Source organism: Bombina bombina, chromosome 10 (assembly GCF_027579735.1).
Source record: "Bombina bombina isolate aBomBom1 chromosome 10, aBomBom1.pri, whole genome shotgun sequence".
Classification (NCBI taxonomy): Eukaryota; Metazoa; Chordata; class Amphibia; order Anura; family Bombinatoridae; genus Bombina; species Bombina bombina.
Window position 1 is genome coordinate 32,745,300 of NC_069508.1, and position 25,619 is coordinate 32,770,918.

General features: G+C 35.9%; 1 protein-coding gene across 1 annotated transcript in view; it reads left to right on the forward strand.

The window, feature by feature from the left end:
* The window catches only part of AXDND1 (axonemal dynein light chain domain containing 1), a 109,452-nt gene that overhangs the window by 13,737 nt on the left and 70,096 nt on the right, over window positions 1-25,619 (forward strand). The window contains exons 2-6 of the mRNA XM_053693111.1: window positions 3,408-3,549; window positions 4,421-4,590; window positions 7,801-7,901; window positions 10,645-10,750; window positions 11,771-11,856. Coding sequence (XP_053549086.1) covers window positions 3,447-3,549; window positions 4,421-4,590; window positions 7,801-7,901; window positions 10,645-10,750; window positions 11,771-11,856 — 566 coding nt within the window. The 5' untranslated portion in view covers window positions 3,408-3,446. The remainder of the gene's footprint in view (window positions 1-3,407; window positions 3,550-4,420; window positions 4,591-7,800; window positions 7,902-10,644; window positions 10,751-11,770; window positions 11,857-25,619) is intronic.

A 25,619-nucleotide genomic window follows, 5' to 3' on the forward strand; every position in this document is an offset into this window, starting at 1 on the left:
GATCTCTATTAAATTGGGGAGAAATTTAAGGTTAAAAGATCATTTTGGAGAAAAAACGGACAAAGTGGAGAAATTGGGACTTAGAGCCAAGAGTAAATTTGACCCCCCAGCAAGAAGCACTAACACCCTCCTTAAGTTAGTAGAAAGAGACTTGCTAACATTATTTAAATTGCCCAACAAAGAAGTGATGAACTTTAACTCTTCATAATGGCAAGCACTTAAATCACTCGGGAATAATAATAAGTTGTTCTTACAGAAAGAAACATTCTGGATGGTGGAATTGGATACACAATACCTACCCTAAGGGTATTTCCAGGTTTTCTATAGTATGGCACACAAGATGTAAAAGGTATTATTGTCAACTCATTTAGTTTAATATGTGAGACAAGTGGGTAACACAGAATTTATTTTGTATTATAGTTTTGTAACTTGCCTTGATACATCTTATTTCTGTGGTTAAAGGGACAGGCAACTCCAAAATTGTTATTGTTTAAAAAGATAGACAATCCCTTTATTTACCATTCCCCAGTTTTGCATAACCAACACAGTTATATTAATACACTTTTTACCTCTTTGATTGCCTTGTATCTAAGCCTCTGCAGACTGCCCCCTGATCACATGACTATTTAATATTTATTGACTTGCATTTTAGCCAATTAGTGCAGTCTCATCCACAGCCCACGTGCGTGAGCACGTTATCTATATTGCCCACATGAACTAGTAGTCTCCTGTTGTGAAAAGCAAATAAAAAGCATGTGATAATAGGCTGTCTGTAGTGGCTTAGAAACAGGCAGACATTTGGAGGTTTAAATGTTATAAAGTGTATTAATCTAACAATGTTGGTTGTGCAAAGCTGGGGAATGGGTAATAAAGACGTTATCTATCTGTTTAAACAATAAAAAAAAAATGTTGTCCATTTAAAGGGATAATAAACACCCAAATGTTATAGATTAAAGTGATAGAGAATCCCTTTATTTACCATTCCCCAGTTTTGCATATCCAACACTATTATAGAACTATACTTTTTACCTCTGTAATTACCTTGTATCTAGGCTACTGCTGACTGCCTCCTTATCTCAGATCTTTTGACAGACTTGCATTTCAGGCAATTAGTGCTGACTCTTAAATAACTTCACGTGCCTGAGCACAATGTTATTTATATGAAACACATGATCTAATGCCCTCTAGCTGTGAAAAACTGTCAAATACATTCATATAAGAGGTGGCCTTCAAGGGCATAGAAATTAGCATATGAGCCTACCTAGGTTTAGATTTCAACTAAGAATAACAAAAGAACAAAGCAAATTTGATGATAAAGGTAAATTAGAAAGTTGTTTAAAATTACATGCCCTGTCTGAATCATGAAAGTTTAATTCGGACTTTGCCCATTAGCAAAGCAAAGGATGCATTAATGAAGATGGCCAGTAGATGGCAGTGGTGTAAATATACTTGCTTGTAATCAGAGCAGTGTTGTATCAAAGTAAGTAGCTGTTGGTAATCAGAAGAACGCTGTCTTTAAAGGGACACTAAACCCACATTTTTTTTCTTTCATGATTCAGATAGAGCAGCAATTTTAGGCAACTTTAATTTACTCCTATTATATTTTTTTCAGTTCTCTTGCAATCTTTATTTGAGAAGCAGGAATGTAAGCTTTAGATCCGGACCATTTTTGGTTAAGCCCCCGAGTATCATTTTCTGACTGGTGGCTAAATGTAGCAACCAATCAGCAAGCGCTACCCAGGTTCTGTACCAAAAATGGGCTGGTTCCTAAGTTTACATTTCTGCTTTTAAAAATAAAGACAGCAATAAAACGAAAACAATTGATAATAGGAGTAAATTAGAAAGATGTCAAATATTTGGGTTTAGTATCCCTTTAAATGCTGAATTCACATAGTTGTAGCACCTTGACAAAGGATCCTGTGAGGGGCCAAATGTTGGATAATACTATGTATGTTATATCAATAATAATTTCAAGCAAGTAATGAAACACTTCGTTTTCTTTTGAATATTATTACTATATAACTTGGTGCTAAGGAACCTAAAGAGTGCATTCCAGATTTGGGAATATATATATATAGGCATATGCATCCTTCAGTTTCATTAGCTGTTGATTGTGGAAGAAGGAAGCCGCTCTAATCATTCGGTGCTTTTTGGAGACAGATTTCGTCTTGCGAAAGTGCTACTCACTATAAGATCTGTGCAAATCCAGATGTTCTTGTTTTACACTTTCACAAGAATGCGGTCAATGCGCCTTCTTCTGCATTCGGCAACTAACAAAGCTGACAAATGCACATGCCTAATACTTAAATAAAAATAACAGTTTCTTCACTATTTCTTTTAACGCATCTTCGGCTCTAGCGCACTTTGGCTTTAGTGCGCATTTGGGTTAGTGAGAAACCCAGAAATGCATTTTTAACACTCGCCATAAAACTTTATGCGGTGAGGGAGTTAGCACGGCCGCACTGTCTGAACTCTAGATGCTAGCTTTTGCTCGGACACAACCATTTTACTTTCAACTTGTAGTATGAGAGCAAGAATAGGAGCGCTATTGATTTTACTTGAGCTGGTTTAGCGCTCAACAGCACAGCCTTCTACCTGTAATCTAGGCCCGTGATTCTCAACAGCCGGGCCGCGGCCCACTGCCGGGCCACGACGGCCCTGCTGGTGGGCCGCGACCCGACCGCCACTCACTCTAACTCTGACAGGCCCACTGCGGCACCACTGCGCATGTCCGCTTGTGCGCTGTTCCGCTGTGTAGCGGCAGCAGGCGGGGAGCGTGCGTGAAGGAGCGTGCGTGAAGGACGGGCATTCAGCGACGGGCAGCTGACAGGTTAGTAACCCACTGACACCAATGCATAATTAGATTAATAGGGAGGCCACTGACACCAATGACTATATTTTATTATTATGAACCCACCGACACCAATGCATTTTGTTTGTTATAATTAACCCCCTGTCTCATATATATATATATATATATATATATATATATATATATATATAATGTGTATATATATATATAATGTGTATATATATATATATATGTATATATATATATATATATATATATATAAAAATATATATATATATATCCATCCCACTGACACCAATTAATTATCCCACTGTACACCAATTTATATATATATATATACATTTTGTATGTTATAATTAACCCGTTGTCACACACACACATATATATATAATTTCTTCCAAACCTACTCCAACCCACCCCCGATGCTTACCGGGCCCTGGACAGGTCCGGCTAAAATTTACTGGGCCTTGTGGTCACTTAGGTTGAGAACCACTGATCTAGGCCACATTCTATCATTTGTGTGCATCTGTGAGTGATTCATATGGCGCTGTATTTGCTTATATTTTTTGGTTATCTAACTGATATTAAATTGCAGACTGTGTGAATCCCATTGATACATTTAAATAAGGACAACATGTCAGTGGCCGAATTTCCTTCGCCACCTCTGGTGCCAAAACCATCGCCGAGAAGAACCCCTGGCAGCCGTAACCTAGTACCAAATGGAGACGAAAGTACAGGTATGAGGCAGCTAATTTAGCACTGAGAAAAGGAAAAACCATACTTAGTTATGTTTTTTTTCTGGATACATGTTTTAAGTATTGTGTTCAGAGTTTAAGAAAAGAGAAGTGTATAGATAGACTGTGTGTGTGTTCCATGTGCCGGGGCCCATAGTGAATATATTGACTCTTCTAGTCCTTGCTTGTTTTTATGTGACACAAATTCATATACATGGAAATGTTGCCCATGCTCAGTAGTAGCTGCTGCCTCTTAAAGTGAAAGTCAGCCGTAGCATTTATGAAAGACTAGGATTGACTATTGAAACAAATAAAGGGGACTTTCATTCATGAAGTATAAGATTTATTTTCAAGCGATCGCCGCTCTGAGCTGCTAAGGCAGCCCACGGCAGATCGCTGATTTGCTGAAAGGTGACGTTTTAATCTCTTAGCCAATAGCCGTGCGGTAAATCCGGCTTGTCTCCCTGTGGCACCGAATTTCACGCACGCTACTTGCTAAGAGTTGAAAATGTCACCTGTTAGCAAAACAGCGATCTGCCGTGGGCTGCCTTAGAAGCTCAGAGCGGCGATCGCTTGAAACAAATAAAGGAGCTTTCTGCATGAAGTATTTTATACTTAATGCATTAAAGTCCCCTTTATTTGTTTCAGTAGTCAATCCTAGTGTTTCACAAACGCTAGGGTTGACTTTCACTCTAAACCGGCATGCTCTATGTGAATCATGAACGTTTAATTTGACGTTAGTATCCGTTTAAACGTATAGTTTATAAAAGTGATATTACAATAATAAAATGCTCTAGTTCGTTAAAATAAACTCTTGTTTCCCCGCGCTATCACATTCAGTCACTGTATAAATAACACATTTTGTTTTTTATAGAACTTACTAACCAATATACAGCTGTGGAGAGATACCAGCATATGCTCACATCCCAACAGGATGAGTTTATCCCAGATGAAATTCTGCAAGTGCTCACTTCTACAGCCAATACCGCAGAGAGATCTGACTTGGCGATTGGGAAAAAAAACAACCCTATTAAAAATGGAAAGGTATTTACGTATTGTGAGCACATATGACAGAAACTTTAAAAGGACATGAAACCGAGAATTTTTTTTAAAATTCAGATAGAGTGTACAACAACAAAAAAAGTAAAACTTTCCAATTTACTTTGGTCATGAAACTTATTTAGTTTTCTTGGTATCCTTTATTTTAAGAGCATACCTAGATAGACTCAGGAGAGTGCATGCGTTTGAAGCAAAATATGGCAGCAATTTTACACAATGTATAACATTATTAAAATCATTGTTTGCAAAAGTCTCCTGTGCCTACTTTGATATACTCTTCAACAAAGGACACCAAACCATTGAGGTAAATTTCATAATAGAAGTACAGTATGTTCTTTTTTTTTTTAAATTGTAAGTTCTATCAATATTATGAAAGAAAATTATGAATTTCATATCCCTTTAATTATGAGCAGCAGAGCAAATTTAACCTTTCTGCTGCTAAGTCATTTTGCACCCCTGTGCGGATTTTAGTTGTTTGTTCCTCTTTGGATTTACACGTAAATTTAAACTCTTTTATTTGCCCACACAAATTATACCTTGTTTTTTTTCAGCACACCAATGGTTTTTAGAAAATAACCATAGTTTGCATAAATATGATAGTATGGAAAAACGCCACCATATGAAATAAAAAAACATACATATTTACGTCACTTTCTGTGGCGTATAGTGTAAATAGCAGCGTGAAAGTCATATTTCCTAAAAATATTAGCTACATTTTACACATGGCTTAACCCATATTGACAATGTATGGATGCGCCTACCCCTGTCCAAAAATATTAAACATAAAAAACTATATAGTTGTACCAACAATCATACTATATAGAATTTCACAAAGTATCATCTTTTACTTACACTCACCCGGTCCTCCTGTTTATATGGATTAACTCAGAGAAACATGGATCTCTGAACCCTGACACCACAACAAAATGAGACCAGATACTGCTAGGTTATCATTATTACTGTGACAATCGCTTGATAGCTATAAGGACATGAAACCCTTTATCTGAGTTAAAAAGGAGTGGTTTTCTGATATATTTCTTTCATAAGATGGTGAGAGTCCATGAGCCATCACATGTGGGATTAAAGTTCAGTCCTACAGGAGGAGGCAAAGCACACCACATAACAGAGCTTTAACCCCTCCCACTTTCCCATGATTCTTTAGTCAATGTTTTGCCTCCTGCAAGGAGTGATGATGACGCAAGTGAGTGGTCGTTTTATATATTTCTATGGTAATGGGATACTAAAGGCTCTTTAAATATACTATAACCATCAAAAAGAACCAATGCAATGTATGCCAATTTGATTACAACTGGAAGGACACAGCACCACTCATTTGAGAGATTATAATTTGTGCTTTCAAATAGGGGGTATCAAGTTTGTCAATTTATTGTGTGGGGCAACATAGACGATAATCCACCCCCTCTGATGTTGTTCCATATATCTGTGGTTGTGTCAAGTGATTAATGTTGCCATAGTGAACAGCTGATACCCACCTGAGGTCTTTAGGGGCTACGCTAATCCAAAAGCTGGAGGCAGGTTTAGGATTCAGGGTTGTGCTGTGAAGGTAGCTGTGAACTCTGCTGGAGTCAAAGAGAAGGCTTAGCGCTGCTGACAGTGGGTTCGCCAATCTCGGACAGTATTCAGAGTGGGCTGCAGACTTCTATTAACATTGTTAACTGTGTGACCTGTACTTAAGGTAGCGCTATTTGTGACCTGGACATTGGAAGTGACCCTACAATAATTTTGGCACCATGACCTATGCGGATAATGCGGAGGTGTTCAAAGGTTTCTACTAATGCAAGTCAGTGCTATGGATATTCTTACAATTGCACAAACATTAGACACATGGTTGTGCCCATTACTGTTTAGGACATATGCTAAGAAAATAACATCTCTATCTAAATAATATTTGCCTGTTCTAAAAGAGTCATGAGATATCCAACAACAAACTTTTTTTTAACAAACAAAACACTGCAAAATAATTATCCTTTTTATATCTGGTTTGGCCAACTGGAGGTCCGCCATATAAAGTCTTCTGCACTGTGCGCTTTGGGAACTTCTGATGGGTGGGCAAAGAAGGCTCCGATAACTCAAATGTGTCCTTTAACTTGCAAACTTACCTTAAACTGGCGCTGTGCCACTGGGCATTTGTAGAAAATATATTATTATTTGTTTATTTCCTAGCCATAAATTTATTGGCGGCCCTTAAAGGTCCTAAACTATTAATCAGTTGCACCCATGGACCTCTCTTTGAATCGAGTAGGGTGAGATAAAGGTTCAGATCATATTCCCATAAATCAACCTGAAAAACACTTTACTGTGGGTCGACAAATTTGTTTAACATTTAGGAGCCAGTAAGAATATATAGGAGCCAGTCATACGTATAGGAGCCAGACAGTGGTATTTTTATATAGAAATATGGAGAATAACCCAAAAAGTTAGGAGCCAGGGGTAAAATTCTAGGAGCCAGTGGCTACCTGGCTCTTGGGTTTGTCGAGCCCTACTGAATTTTTTTGTCTTTATTGTGTTCTCTTGGACTTGTTATACCAGCTGCAGAGTATTAAATGTAATGGAAAATGTTCTTTTATGTTGTTTTTCCCTCACTGAAAGCGCTTGCTGATTGGTGTCTACATTTAGCTACATTTGTCTACATTTAGCCACCAATCAGCAAGCTCTACCTAGGTGCAGAACCAAAAATGGGCCGGCTCCTAGCCTTACATTTCTACTTTTCAAATAAAAATAGCAAGAGAACAAAGAAAAACTAATAATGGAAGTAAATTAGAAAGTTGCTTAAAATTGAATGCTGTATCAGAATCATGAAAATATTTGGGTTTAATATCTCTTTAAACCCCAAAAATCGCCATTGTGTTTGCTGTTAATCCTGGACATTACATTTTTTGAATTCTAAAGGGAGATAACAATTTTGTGTTGATTTCAGAAGGTAGCAATTTCATGCTTAATAGGTATTAACAGCAAAGGCATTTTATGATTGTGATCACTAAAACATTAACAATATTGTCTGATGTTTAGAAATTGTTATTTACTGAAAAAAAAAGCTCAAGATTTTAATCAAAGCTAGAGCCAGTAATGAAAACGTGACATTTGAGCATGTAATTTGCATTCTTTGTATGTTAGCATGCCCCTTTAACACACTTAAATGCCAGTTTTCATTGATCTGTGGTGTATTTTCTGTAGGGCGGCCTCCGTTCGATAGACCCAGTTTGGCACCATCCGCTACGCAGGAGCAGGTTTAAGCATCTAACAGACCAGCCCATTTGTTTGACAGGAGCAGGACGGTAAGCTACATGACACGGGAAGATTCTGTATTATAAGAAAACATTCTTAGAAAGGCCTTGCTTTGTATTGGCAGGAGCTGCCCTGAACTCCCACATGGGAGTATTTTGTAAGACTCTTAATTTATAATTTAATGAAGTCCAGGCTCACTACTGAGCTGTACTCCAGATGATTATCTATCCCGCTGCCTCCTGACCTCATGAGACTTTACATCAATATAAGCTACAAGCATATGGTCATATTTTATAGCCCTGTACAAGTTCTAGTCTCTCGTAATTAAGTGCAGTGCGTTAAATACGAGGAAAGAACAAAATAAATTAATAACATTTAGTGTAAAACAATTTATAAATAAATAATACAGATATATTGCATCTATTTACCACATTAGAAATCAGTGGCAAAATAACGCTTTCTGGAATAAAGCCAATGCGATCCAACAGATCCATCAGTTCTATGTCTTGGGTTTGCTTTTCAATACTGGCATTACGTTAGAGCATCTAAGTCTTAGTACAGATGTCATTAAAATAAAGAACAGATATTTTATACAGGCAGTACCAACAACATTTATATTAATCAATGTCTTAAAAACATATTTTCTTTCATGTAATTAGCAAGAGTCCATGAGCTAGTGACGTATGGGATATACATTCCTACCAGGAGGGGCAAAGTTTCCCAAACCTTAAAATGCCTATAAATACACCCCTCACCACACCCACAATTCAGTTTTACAAACTTTGCCTCCTATGGAGGTGGTGAAGTAAGTTTGTGCTAGATTCTACGTTGATATGCGCTCCGCAGCAGGTTGGAGCCCGGTTTTCCTCTCAGCGTGCAGTGAATGTCAGAGGGATGTGAGGAGAGTATTGCCTATTTGAATGCAGTGATCTCCTTCTACGGGGTCTATTTCATAGGTTCTCTTTTATCGGTCGTAGAGATTCATCTCTTACCTCCCTTTTCAGATTGACGATATACTCTTATATATACCATTACCTCTACTGATTTTCGTTTCAGTACTGGTTTGGCTTTCTACAAACATGTAGATGAGTGTCCTGGGGTAAGTAAGTCTTATTTTCTGTGACACTCTAAGCTATGGTTGGGCACTTTTTATATAAAGTTCTAAATATATGTATTCAAACATTTATTTGCCTTGACTCAGAATGTTCAACTTTCCTTATTTTCAGACAGTCAGTTTCATATTTGGGATAATGCGTTTGAATCAATCATTATTCTATAAGTTCTATATATATCCAGGAATCTGGTGTCAAAGGACATTAAAAATGTCTTGCTTTTGTGTAAAAAAACAACATAATTATTCTATTAATATATTTATAATTTTTACTTTATTATCTACATATATTATGTTTGCACGTTTTATTTATATTATTTTATTAGAAGTTTCATCTATTAAAGGGACACTAAACCCAATTTGTTTTTCTTTCATGATTCAGATAGAGCATGTAATTTTAAGCAACTTTCTAATTGACTCCTTGTTCTCTTGGTATCTTTATTTGAAAAGCAGGAATGAAAGCTTAGATGCTGACCCATTTTAGGTTGAGCACCTGGGTAGCGCTTGCTGATTGGTAGCTAAATGTAGCCACCAATCAGCAAGTGCTACCTAGGGTGATGAACCAAAAATGGGCCGGTTCCTAAGCTTTCATTCCTGCTTTTTCAAATAAAGATACAAAGGGAACGATAAAAAATTATTAAAGGAGTCAATTAGAAAGTTTCTTAAAATTGCTGCTCTATCTGAATCATGAAAGAAAACATTTGGGTTTAGTGTCCCTTTAAGTCAAAAAGAAAAAGGCAGTCATGATAGAAAAAAATAAATATAAAACACATAGATAAAATAGGGTTTACAATACTAATACAGTTCAAAAGTCAAAGCAAAAACACAGGGCTAGCAGAGCCATTTAGCTACAAGAGAGGGAAAAAAGGGATTATTTACATATTTACTTGTGTACAAATTGTGTAGCAGTACTGGTAGAAAATCCTTTATTAAACTGCTTGGAACCGGAAAAGGTTTGGATTTCGGAATATTTGCATCTTTAAAATGGGACAGTTTGGAGAAGGGGATGGCACCAGGAGTAAAGAACAATATCTTATGTCATAATACAGCTTATACATGTAACCTAAAGGTAGTTTTATCTCATGTTTCCGTACTATTGTATAAATAGTTCCTTACAGACAGTACAGTACTGTAATCAGATAGGTAATATGTGTTGTTTTAAATAACTATAGACCATCATGTGCTTTTTAGAACACAAAAATCAAACGAAAGACACAGACAGAGAAGATTGGCTGGAAAAAAACAGTATTTTTGTTTCCTAATTTTATTTAAAAAAATATCTTAATTAAAAAGTTTGGTTTTCATAATAAGTTTGGATTTTGGAATTTCAGATTTTGGGAATTGGTATCTGTATTGGTACCTTTATTAGTATTGGTATTGATACCTGTATTGGTATTGGTACCTGTATTGGTATTGGTACCTGTATTGGTATTGATACCTGTATTGGTATTGGTACCTGTATTGGTACCTGTATTGGTACCTGTATTGGTATTGATACCTGTATTGGTACCTGTATTGGTATTGATACCTGTATTGGTACCTGTATTGGTATTGATACCTGTATTGGTACCTGTATTGGTATTGGTATCGGTATTGGTACCTGTATTGGTACTGGTATTGGTATTGGCACCTGTATTGGCTCTCTAAAACACGTATAGCTGGAATGTGACTTTTTTTTTCAGGGACATCTCATTTCTCTGCGATGCGTTACTTCTGGAAAAGAAGAAAAAAGCTGTTTCTTCTCATCATGCTGGTACCCTGAGTAATGAAATCTCGCTTCAGTCTACCGTAAGATAATGATTTCACATGAATACATGCTTTACAGCATTTTAGTGTCAGCTGATCTGTTACAAAAGAGGATAACACAACGTGACACTGTGAACAATACCGTTACCGTTTTGTATAGAGTCTAGTAGTATGTTCTTTGCTTTATAGACCTCTCGGGCATCGCTAGTATTAACTCTAACATTACTGCAACAATTGGAATTGCCCCGAAACTACAGCAGAATTCTAAATCTCACAATATTTAGTCACCAACATATTGAGAAGCTCTGACTTCTCAACATCATTGTTATCACCAGCTCTGTAAAATAGACTATACATTTTATATACAGAATTAAAGGAAGCAAACGTCATTTTATACAACTTTCTAATTTACTTTTATCATCAAATTAGCTTTGTTCTTTTGGTATTCTTAGTTGAAAGCTAAACCTAAGTAGACTCATATGCTATTTTCTAAGCCCTTGAAGGCCGCCTCTTATCTCAATGCATTTGACAGTTTTTCACAGCAAGAGGGTGTTAGTTCATGTGTTTCATATAAATGGCATTGTGCTTACACACGTGGAGTTATTTAAGAGTCAACACTAATTGCCTGAAATGCAAGTCTGTCAACAATAACATTTTTGGTGTTTACTATCCCTTTAAATATAGATTTATAGGGACCAGAAAAGACATCACAGTTGCTGTTCTTATATCAGAAACCATGGTCTTTTTTGCAAGTACTCTACTAAAGTGTCTGTAGACAATACATAGACAAATCAAAGTTGCTGTGTTCCAAGAAAAGTTCATTTATGGACTCTGATACTTTAATTTCATGTAAAGTTCCTGTGTTATAAAATATTCTTCTTTTTATTTTATTTTCAGCATTTTAGTAATGCAGAGTAGAACTTTCATTGAGGCATATTGAACATTAGTTATTTAGCTAATAAGTCGTACGCCCAGCGTTACGGAATTTGGCGCCACTATACAAATAAAGGATAATAATAATATGTTCTGCAAATGTTCTCTCTAATGCTGTCATTTCCATAGGAAGGGGGTGTCGAGGAGAGCCTTATCCCAAAAGAGTTTTATGTTGTCAAGAACAAAGGGGTTCTGGGACTGGAGTATTATGAGGAGTGAGTAGAATGTTTTCTGTTGAAATCTGATTCTCTGTTACATATTAAATAGTTTGTTAAACAACATTTTATAGAATCATTTAAATGGACATAAAGAAATACACAGCAGTGTCAGTATCTGAGGCTGATCATGTGCGTGAGAAATGTTATCACAAACGTGGCAATAATTTCCCAAACAAGCATAGTTTTTATATAGTACATTACAAGCTAATACACTACTACGTCCCTTGCATTAATGATTAAATAATGGTATGATCATCATAGAGCTGGCGTGTCTGACCTTTCAAAATGGGGGCCACATTTATTTCATGGTAGTGAAAATTGTAAGAAATTGTATGAATCAAAGCCACAATTATGTTTTTTTAATATAAATAAACACCATATGAACAATTCTTTAACAATACAAGTTCCACCATTTTACATGTAACCAGAGATCCCGAAATGTAAATTTGGATTCTCCCATAGGCGCAGGAATTGCAGGCGAAAATGTATATAGTGTATATACACATAGGTGCTGGAATAGCAGAAAGGAATGTATATACACATATAGGTGCAGGAATAGCAGAAAGGAATATATATACACATATAGGTGCAGGAATAGCAGAAAGGAATAAATATACACATATAGGTGCAGGAATAGCAGAAAGGAATGTATATACACATATAGGCGCAGGAATAGCAGAATGGAATAAATATACACATATAGGCGCAGGAATAGCAGAAAGGAATAAATATACACATATAGGTGCAGGAATAGCAGAAAGGAATAAAAGTACACATATAGGCGCAGAAAGGAATATATATACACATATAGGCGCAGGAATAGCAGAAAGGAATAAATATACACATATAGGCGCAGGAATAGCAGAAAGGAATATATATACACATATAGGCGCAGGAATAGCAGAAAGGAATGTATATACACATATAGGCGCAGGAATAGCAGAAAGGAATAAAAGTACACATATAGGCGCAGAAAGGAATATATATACACATATAGGTGCAGGAATAGCAGAAAGGAATAAAAGTACACATATAGGCGCAGAAAGGAATGTATATACTGTATATAAACATATAGGCGCAGGAATAGCAGAAGGAATGTATATACATATAGGCGCAGGAATAGCAGAAAAGAATGTATATACACATATAGGCGCAGGAATAGCAGAAAGGAATGTATATAAACATATAGGCGCAGGAATAGCAGAAAGGAATGTATATAAACATATAGGCGCAGGAATAGCAGAAAGGAATGTATATAAACATATAGGCGCAGGAATAGCAGAAAAGAATAAATATACACATATAGGCGCAGGAATAGCAGAAAGGAATGTATATAAACATATAGGCGCAGGAATAGCAGAAAAGAATGTATATACACATATAGGCGCAGGAATAGCAGAAGGAATGTATATACACATATAGGCGCAGGAATAGCAGAAAGGAATAAATATACACATATAGGCGCAGGAATAGCAGAAAGGAATGTATATACACATATAGGCGCAGGAATAGCAGAAGGAATGTATATACACATATAGGTGCAGGAATAGCAGAAAAGAATAAATATACACATATAGGCGCAGGAATAGCAGAAAGGAATGTATATAAACATATAGGCGCAGGAATAGCAGAAAGGAATAAATATACACATATAGGCGCAGGAATAGCAGAAAGGAATAAATATACACATATAGGTGCAGGAATAGCAGAAAGGAATATATATAAACATATAGGCGCAGGAATAGCAGAAAGGAATAAATATACACATATAGGCGCAGGAATAGCAGAAAGGAATAAATATACACATATAGGCGCAGGAATAGCAGAAGGAATGTATATACACATATAGGCGCAGGAATAGCAGAAAAGAATAAATATACACATATAGGCGCAGGAATAGCAGAAAGGAATAAATATACACATATAGGTGCAGAAAGGAATGTATATAGCCATATAGGCGCAGGAATAGCAGAAAGGAATAAATATACACATATAGGCACAGGAATAGCAGAAAGGAATGTATATACACATATAGGTGCAGGAATAGCAGAAAGGAATGTGTATACACATATAGGTGCAGGAATAGCAGAAAGGAATGTATATACACATATAGGCGCAGGAATAGCAGAAAGGAATAAATTTACACATATAGGCACAGGAATAGCAGAAAGGAATAAATATACACATATAGGCGCAGGAATAGCAGAAAGGAATAAATATACACATATAGGCGCAGGAATAGCAGAAAGGAATAAATATACACATATAGGCACAGGAATAGCAGAAAGGAATAAATATACACATATAGGCGCAGGAATAGCAGAAAGGAATAAATATACACATATAGGTGCAGGAATAGCAGAAAGGAATGTATATACACATATAAGTGCAGGAATAGCAGAAAGGAATAAATATACACATATAGGTGCAGGAATAGCAGAAAGGAATGTATATACACATATAGGTGCAGGAATAGCAGAAAGGAATGTGTATACACATATAGGTGCAGGAATAGCAGAAAGGAATGTGTATACACATATAGGTGCAGAAATAGCAGAAAGGAATAAATATACACATATAGGCGCAGGAATAGCAGAAAGGAATAAATATACACATATAGGTGCAGAAAGGAATGTATATAGCCATATAGGCGCAGGAATAGCAGAAAGGAATAAATATACACATATAGGCACAGGAATAGCAGAAAGGAATAAATATACACATATAGGTGCAGAAATAGCAGAAAGGAATAAATATACACATATAGGCGCAGGAATAGCAGAAAGGAATAAATATACACATATAGGTGCAGAAAGGAATGTATATAGCCATATAGGCGCAGGAATAGCAGAAAGGAATAAATATACACATATAGGCACAGGAATAGCAGAAAGGAATAAATATACACATATAGGCGCAGGAATAGCAGAAAGGAATAAATATACACATATAGGCGCAGGAATAGCAGAAAGGAATATATATACACATATAGGCGCAGGAATAGCAGAAAGGAATAAATATACACATATAGGTGCAGAAAGGAATGTATATAGCCATATAGGCGCAGGAATAGCAGAAAGGAATAAATATACACATATAGGCACAGGAATAGCAGAAAGGAATAAATATACACATATAGGCGCAGGAATAGCAGAAAGGAATAAATATACACATATAGGCGCAGGAATAGCAGAAAGGAATATATATACACATATAGGCACAGGAATAGCAGAAAGGAATAAATATACACATATAGGCACAGGAATAGCAGAAAGGAATGTGTATACACATATAGGTGCAGGAATAGCAGAAAGGAATGTACACATATAGGCACAGGAATAGCAGAAAGGAATAAATATACACATATAGGCGCAGGAATAGCAGAAAGGAATAAATATACACATATAGGCGCAGGAATAGCAGAAAGGAATAAATATACACATATAGGCACAGGAATAGCAGAAAGGAATAAATATACACATATAGGCGCAGGAATAGCAGAAAGGAATAAATATACACATATAGGTGCAGGAATAGCAGAAAGGAATGTATATACACATATAAGTGCAGGAATAGCAGAAAGGAATAAATATACACATATAGGTGCAGGAATAGCAGAAAGGAATGTATATACACATATAGGTGCAGGAATAGCAGAAAGGAATGTGTATACACATATAGGTGCAGGAATAGCAGAAAGGAATGTGTATACACAAATAGGTGCAGAAATAGCAGAAAGGAATAAATATACACATATAGGCGCAGGAATAGCAGAAAGGAATAAATATACACATATAGGTGCAGAAAGGAATGTATATAGCCATATAGGCGCAGGAATAGCAGAAAGGAATAAATATACACATATAGGCACAGGAATAGCAGAAAGGAATAAATATACACATATAGGTGCAGAAATAGCAGAAAGGAATAAATATACACATATAGGCGCAGGAATAGCAGAAAGGAATAAATATACACATATAGGTGCAGAAAGGAATGTATATAGCCATATAGGCGCAGGAATAGCAGAAAGGAATAAATATACACATATAGGCACAGGAATAGCAGAAAGGAATAAATATACACATATAGGCGCAGGAATAGCAGAAAGGAATAAATATACACATATAGGCGCAGGAATAGCAGAAAGGAATATATATACACATATAGGCGCAGGAATAGCAGAAAGGAATAAATATACACATATAGGTGCAGAAAGGAATGTATATAGCCATATAGGCGCAGGAATAGCAGAAAGGAATAAATATACACATATAGGCACAGGAATAGCAGAAAGGAATAAATATACACATATAGACGCAGGAATAGCAGAAAAGAATAAATATACACATATAGGCGCAGGAATAGCAGAAAGGAATAAATATACACATATAGGTGCAGAAAGGAATGTATATAGCCATATAGGCGCAGGAATAGCAGAAAGGAATAAATATACACATATAGGCACAGGAATAGCAGAAAGGAATAAATATACACATATAGGCGCAGGAATAGCAGAAAGGAATAAATATACACATATAGGCGCAGGAATAGCAGAAAGGAATATATATACACATATAGGCACAGGAATAGCAGAAAGGAATAAATATACACATATAGGCACAGGAATAGCAGAAAGGAATGTGTATACACATATAGGTGCAGGAATAGCAGAAAGGAATGTATATACACATATAGGTGCAGGAATAGCAGAAAGGAATGTGTATACACATATAGGTGCAGGAATAGCAGAAAGGAATGTATATACACATATAGGCACAGGAATAGCAGAAAGGAATGTGTATACACATATAGGTGCAGGAATAGCAGAAAGGAATGTATATACACATATAGGCACAGGAATAGCAGAAAGGAATGTGTATACACATATAGGTGCAGGAATAGCAGAAAGGAATGTGTATACACATATAGGTGCAGGAATAGCAGAAAGGAATGTATATACACATATAGGCACAGGAATAGCAGAAAGGAATGTGTATACACATATAGGTGCAGGAATAGCAGAAAGGAATGTATATACACATATAGGTGCAGGAATAGCAGAAAGGAATGTATATACACATATAGGTGCAGGAATAGCAGAAAGGAATGTGTATACACATATAGGTGCAGGAATAGCAGAAAGGAATGTATATAAACACATAGGCGCAGGAATAGCAGAAAGGAATATATATACACATATAGGTGCAGGAATAGCAGAAAGGAATGTATATAAACATATAGGTGCAGGAATAGCAGAAAGGAATGTATATACACATATAGGTGCAAGAATAGCAGAAAGGAATAAATATACACATATAGGTGCAGCAATAGCAGAAAGGAATGTATATACACATATAGGTGCAGGAATAGCAGAAAGGAATGTATATACACATATAGGTGCAGGAATAGCAGAAAGGAATGTATATACACATATAGGCGCAGGAATAGCAGAAAGGAATAAATATACACATATAGGTGCAGGCATAGCAGAAAGGAATGTATATATACACATATAGGCGCAGGAATAGCAGAAAGGAATATATATACACATATAGGCACAGGAATAGCAGAAAGGAATATATATACACATATAGGCGCAGGAATAGCAGAGAGGAATATATATACACATATAGGTGCAGGAATAGCAGAAAGGAATATATATACACATATAGGCGCAGGAATAGCAGAAAGGAATAAATATACACATATAGGTGCAGGAATAGCAGAAAGGAATGTATATACACATATAGGTGCAGGAATAGCAGAAAGGAATGTATATACACATATAGGTGCAGGAATAGCAGAAAGGAATGTATATACACATATAGGCGCAGGAATAGCAGAAAGGAATAAATATACACATATAGGTGCAGGAATAGCAGAAAGGAATGTATATATACACATATAGGCGCAGGAATAGCAGAAAGGAATATATATACACATATAGGCACAGGAATAGCAGAAAGGAATATATATACACATATAGGTGCAGGAATAGCAGAAAGGAATATATATACACATATAGGTGCAGGAATAGCAGAAAGGAATATATATACACATATAGGCGCAGGAATAGCAGAAAGGAATAAATATACACATATAGGTGCAGGAATAGCAGAAAGGAATAAATATACACATATAGGTGCAGGAATAGCAGAAAGGAATGTGTATACTGTATATAAACATATAGGCGCAGGAATAGCAGAAAGGAATAAATATACACATATAGGTGCAGGAATAGCAGAAAGGAATGTGTATACTGTATATAAACATATAGGCGCAGGAATAGCAGAAAGGAATGTATATACTGTATATAAACATATAGGCGCAGGAATAGCAGAAAGGAATAAATATACACATATAGGTGCAGGAATAGCAGAAAGGAATAAATATACACATATAGGTGCAGGAATAGCAGAAAGGAATAAATATACACATATAGGTGCAGGAATAGCAGAAAGGAATAAATATACACATATAGGTGCAGGAATAGCAGAAAGGAATAAATATACACATATAGGTGCAGGAATAGCAGAAAGGAATATATATACACATATAGGCGCAGGAATAGCAGAAAGGAATATATATACACATATAGGCGCAGGAATAGCAGAAAGGAATAAATATACACATATAGGCGCAGAGAGGAATGTATATACACATATAGGTGCAGGAATAGCAGAAAGGAATAAAAGTACACATATAGGTGCAGGAATAGCAGAAAGGAATAAAAGTACACATATAGGCGCAGAAAGGAATGTATATAAACATATAGGCGCAGGAATAGCAGAAAGGAATGTATATACTGTATATAAACATATAGGCGCAGGAATAGCAGAAGGAATGTGTATATACATATAGGCGCAGGAATAGCAGAAAAGAATGTATATACACATATAGGCGCAGGAATAGCAGAAAGGAATGTATATAAACATATAGGCGCAGGAATAGCAGAAAGGAATGTATATAAACATATAGGCGCAGGAATAGCAGAAAGGAATGTATATAAACATATAGGCGCAGGAATAGCAGAAAAGAATGTATATACACATATAGGCGCAGGAATAGCAGAAAGGAATGTATATAAACATATAGGCGCAGGAATAGCAGAAAAGAATGTATATACACATATAGGCGCAGGAATAGCAGAAGGAATGTATATACACATATAGGCGCAGGAATAGCTGAAAGGAATAAATATACACATATAGGCGCAGGAATAGCAGAAAGGAATGTATATACACATATAGGCACAGGAATAGCAGAAAGGAATGTATATACACATATAGGCGCAGGAATAGCAGAAGGAATGTATATACACATATAGGTGCAGGAATAGCAGAAAAGAATGTATATACACATATAGGCGCAGGAATAGCAGAAAGGAATGTATATAAACATATAGGCGCAGGAATAGCAGAAAGGAATAAATATACACATATAGGCGCAGGAATAGCAGAAAGGAATAAATATACACATATAGGTGCAGGAATAGCAGAAAGGAATATATATAAACATATAGGCGCAGGAATAGCAGAAAGGAATAAATATACACATATAGGCGCAGGAATAGCAGAAAGGAATAAATATACACATATAGGCGCAGGAATAGCAGAAGGAATGTATATACACATATAGGCGCAGGAATAGCAGAAAAGAATGTATATACACATATAGGCGCAGGAATAGCAGAAAGGAATGTATATAAACATATAGGCGCAGGAATAGCAGAAAGGAATAAATATACACATATAGGTGCAGAAAGGAATGTATATAGCCATATAGGCGCAGGAATGGCAGAGAGGAATAAATATACACATATAGGCGCAGGAATAGCAGAAAGGAATAAATATACACATATAGGTGCAGGAATAGCAGAAAGGAATAAATATACACATATAGGTGCAGGAATAGCAGAAAGGAATAAATATACACATATAGGTGCAGGAATAGCAGAAAGGAATGTATATACACATATAGATGCAGGAATAGCAGAAAGGAATAAATATACACATATAGGCGCAGGAATAGCAGAAAGGAATGTATATACACATATAGGCGCAGGAATAGCAGAAAGGAATAAATATACACATATAGGTGCAGGAATAGCAGAAAGGAATAAATATACACATATAGGTGCAGGAATAGCAGAAAGGAATAAATATACACATATAGGCGCAGGAATAGCAGAAAGGAATAAATATACACATATAGGTGCAGGAATAGCAGAAAGTAATAAATATACACATATAGGCGCAGAGAGGAATGTATATACACATATAGGTGCAGGAATAGCAGAAAGGAATAAATATACACATATAGGTGCAGGAATAGCAGAAAGGAATGTATATACACATATAGGTGCAGGAATAGCAGAAAGGAATAAATATACACATATAGGTGCAGGAATAGCAGAAAGGAATAAATATACACATATAGGCGCAGAAATAGCAGAAAGGAATATATATACACATATAGGTGCAGGAATAGCAGAAAGGAATGTGTATACACATATAGGTGCAGGAATAGCAGAAAGGAATGTGTATACACATATAGGTGCAGGAATAGCAGAAAGGAATGTATATACACATATAGGTGCAGGAATAGCAGAAAGGAATGTATATACACATATAGGTGCAGGAATAGCAGAAAGGAATGTATATACACATATAGGTGCAGGAATAGCAGAAAGGAATAAATATACACATATAGGCGCAGGAATAGCAGAAAGGAATAAATATACACATATAGGTGCAGGAATAGCAGAAAGGAATGTATATATACACATATAGGCGCAGGAATAGCAGAAAGGAATATATATACACATATAGGCACAGGAATAGCAGAAAGGAATGTATATAGCCATATAGGTGCAGGAATAGCAGAAAGGAATATATATACACATATAGGCGCAGAAATAGCAGAAAGGAATATATATACACATATAGGTGCAGGAATAGCAGAAAGGAATGTATATATACACATATAGGCGCAGGAATAGCAGAAAGGAATATATATACACATATAGGCGCAGGAATAGCAGAAAGGAATAAATATACACATATAGGCACAGGAATAGCAGAAAGGAATGTGTATACACATATAGGTGCAGGAATAGCAGAAAGGAATGTATATACACATATAGGCGCAGGAATAGCAGAAAGGAATGTATATACACATATAGGCGCAGGAATAGCAGAAAGGAATGTATATACACATATAGGTGCAGGAATAGCAGAAAGGAATAAATATACACATATAGGTGCAGGAATAGCAGAAAGGAATGTATATATACACATATAGGCGCAGGAATAGCAGAAAGGAATATATATACACATATAGGCACAGGAATAGCAGAAAGGAATGTATATAGCCATATAGGTGCAGGAATAGCAGAAAGGAATATATATACACATATAGGCGCAGAAATAGCAGAAAGGAATATATATACACATATAGGTGCAGGAATAGCAGAAAGGAATGTATATATACACATATAGGCGCAGGAATAGCAGAAAGGAATATATATACACATATAGGCGCAGGAATAGCAGAAAGGAATAAATATACACATATAGGCACAGGAATAGCAGAAAGGAATGTGTATACACATATAGGTGCAGGAATAGCAGAAAGGAATGTATATACACATATAGGTGCAGGAATAGCAGAAAGGAATAAATATACACATATAGGTGCAGGAATAGCAGAAAGGAATGTATATACACATATAGGTGCAGGAATAGCAGAAAGGAATGTGTATACACATATAGGTGCAGGAATAGCAGAAAGGAATGTGTATACACATATAGGTGCAGGAATAGCAGAAAGGAATGTGTATACACATATAGGTGCAGGAATAGCAGAAAGGAATGTGTATACACATATAGGTGCAGGAATAGCAGAAAGGAATAAATATACACATATAGGTGCAGGAATAGCAGAAAGGAATGTATATACACATATAGGTGCAGGAATAGCAGAAAGGAATGTATATAAACATATAGGTGCAGGAATAGCAGAAAGGAATGTATATACACATATAGGTGCAGGAATAGCAGAAAGGAATAAATATACACATATAGGCGCAGGAATAGCAGAAAGGAATAAATATACACATATAGGTGCAGGAATAGCAGAAAGGAATGTATATATACACATATAGGCGCAGGAATAGCAGAAAGGAATATATATACACATATAGGCACAGGAATAGCAGAAAGGAATGTATATAGCCATATAGGTGCAGGAATAGCAGAAAGGAATATATATACACATATAGGTGCAGAAATAGCAGAAAGGAATATATATACACATATAGGTGCAGGAATAGCAGAAAGGAATGTATATACACATATAGGCGCAGGAATAGCAGAAAGGAATGTATATATACACATATAGGCGCAGGAATAGCAGAAAGGAATAAATATACACATATAGGTGCAGGAATAGCAGAAAGGAATAAATATACACATATAGGTGCAGGAATAGCAGAAAGGAATGTATATATACACATATAGGCGCAGGAATAGCAGAAAGGAATATATATACACATATAGGCACAGGAATAGCAGAAAGGAATGTATATAGCCATATAGGTGCAGGAATAGCAGAAAGGAATATATATACACATATAGGCGCAGAAATAGCAGAAAGGAATATATATACACATATAGGTGCAGGAATAGCAGAAAGGAATGTATATATACACATATAGGCGCAGGAATAGCAGAAAGGAATATATATACACATATAGGCGCAGGAATAGCAGAAAGGAATAAATATACACATATAGGCACAGGAATAGCAGAAAGGAATGTGTATACACATATAGGTGCAGGAATAGCAGAAAGGAATGTATATACACATATAGGTGCAGGAATAGCAGAAATGAATAAATATACACATATAGGTGCAGGAATAGCAGAAAGGAATGTATATACACATATAGGTTTGCAGGAATAGCAGAAAGGAATGTGTATACACATATAGGTGCAGGAATAGCAGAAAGGAATGTGTATACACATATAGGTGCAGGAATAGCAGAAAGGAATGTGTATACACATATAGGTGCAGGAATAGCAGAAAGGAATGTATATACACATATAGGTGCAGGAATAGCAGAAAGGAATGTATATACACATATAGGTGCAGGAATAGCAGAAAGGAATGTGTATACACATATAGGTGCAGGAATAGCAGAAAGGAATATATATACACATATAGGTGCAGGAATAGCAGAAAGGAATGTATATAAACATATAGGCGCAGGAATAGCAGAAAGGAATATATATACACATATAGGTGCAGGAATAGCAGAAAGGAATGTATATAAACATATAGGTGCAGGAATAGCAGAAAGGAATGTATATACACATATAGGTGCAGGAATAGCAGAAAGGAATAAATATACACATATAGGCGCAGGAATAGCAGAAAGGAATAAATATACACATATAGGCGCAGGAATAGCAGAAAGGAATAAATATACACATATAGGTGCAGGAATAGCAGAAAGGAATGTATATATACACATATAGGCGCAGGAATAGCAGAAAGGAATATATATACACATATAGGCACAGGAATAGCAGAAAGGAATGTATATACACATATAGGCGCAGAAATAGCAGAAAGGAATATATATACACATATAGGCGCAGAAATAGCAGAAAGGAATATATATACACATATAGGTGCTGGAATAGCAGAAAGGAATGTATATATACACATATAGGCGCAGGAATAGCAGAAAGGAATATATATACACATATAGGTGCAGGAATAGCAGAAAGGAATGTATATATACACATATAGGCGCAGGAATAGCAGAAAGGAATATATATACACATATAGGCACAGGAATAGCAGAAAGGAATGTATATAGCCATATAGGTGCAGGAATAGCAGAAAGGAATATATATACACATATAGGTGCAGGAATAGCAGAAAGGAATATATATACACATATAGGCGCAGGAATAGCAGAAAGGAATAAATATACACATATAGGTGCAGGAATAGCAAAAAGGAATGTATATACTGTATATAAACATATAGGCGCAGGAATAGCAGAAAGGAATAAATATACACATATAGGTGCAGGAATAGCAGAAAGGAATGTGTATACTGTATATAAACATATAGGCGCAGGAATAGCAGAAAGGAATGTATATACTGTATATAAACATATAGGCGCAGGAATAGCAGAAAGGAATAAATATACACATATAGGTGCAGGAATAGCAGAAAGGAATAAATATACACATATAGGTGCAGGAATAGCAGAAAGGAATAAATATACACATATAGGTGCAGGAATAGCAGAAAGGAATAAATATACACATATAGGTGCAGGAATAGCAGAAAGGAATAAATATACACATATAGGTGCAGGAATAGCAGAAAGGAATATATATACACATATAGGCGCAGGAATAGCAGAAAGGAATATATATACACATATAGGCGCAGGAATAGCAGAAAGGAATAAATATACACATATAGGTGCAGGAATAGCAGAAAGGAATACATATACACATATAGGCGCAGGAATAGCAGAAAGGAATATATATACACATATAGGCGCAGGAATAGCAGAAAGGAATAAATATACACATATAGGTGCAGGAATAGCAGAAAGGAATAAATATACACATATAGGCGCAGGAATAGCGGAAAGGAATAAATATACACATATAGGTGCAGGAATAGCAGAAAGGAATAAATATACACATATAGGCGCAGGAATAGCAAAAAATGAATAAATATACACATATAGGCACAGGAATAGCAGAAAGGAATAAATATACACATATAGGCGCAGGAATAGCAGAAAGGAATAAATATACACATATAGGTGCAGGAATAGCAGAAAGGAATAAATATACACATATAGGCACAGGAATAGCAGAAAGGAATAAATATACACATATAGGTGCAGGAATAGCAGAAAGGAATAAATATACACATATAGGCGCAGGAATAGCAAAAAATGAATAAATATACACATATAGGCACAGGAATAGCAGAAAGGAATGTATATACACATATAGGCGCAGGAATAGCAGAAAGGAATAAATATACACATATAGGCGCAGGAATAGCAAAAAATGAATAAATATACACATATAGGCGCAGGAATAGCAGAAAGGAATGTATATACACATATAGGCGCAGGAATAGCAGAAAGGAATAAATATACACATATAGGCACAGGAATAGCAGAAAGGAATAAATATACACATATAGGCACAGGAATAGCAGAAAGGAATAAATATACACATATAGGCACAGGAATAGCAGAAAGGAATGTATATACACATATAGGCGCAGGAATAGCAGAAAGGAATAAATATACACATATAGGCACAGGAATAGCAGAAAGGAATGTATATACACATATAGGCGCAGGAATAGCAGAAAGGAATAAATATACACATATAGGCGCAGGAATAGCAAAAAATGAATAAATATACATATATAGGCGCAGGAATAGCAGAAAGGAATGTATATACACATATAGGCGCAGGAATAGCAGAAAGGAATAAATATACACATATAGGCACAGGAATAGTAGAAAGGAATGTATATACTGTATATAAACATATAGGCGCAGGAATAGCAGAAAGGAATAAATATACACATATAGGTGCATGAATAGCAGAAAGGAATGTATATACACATATAGGCGCAGGAATAGCAGAAAGGAATAAATATACACATATAGGTGTATACACAATGGCGCAGGAATAGCA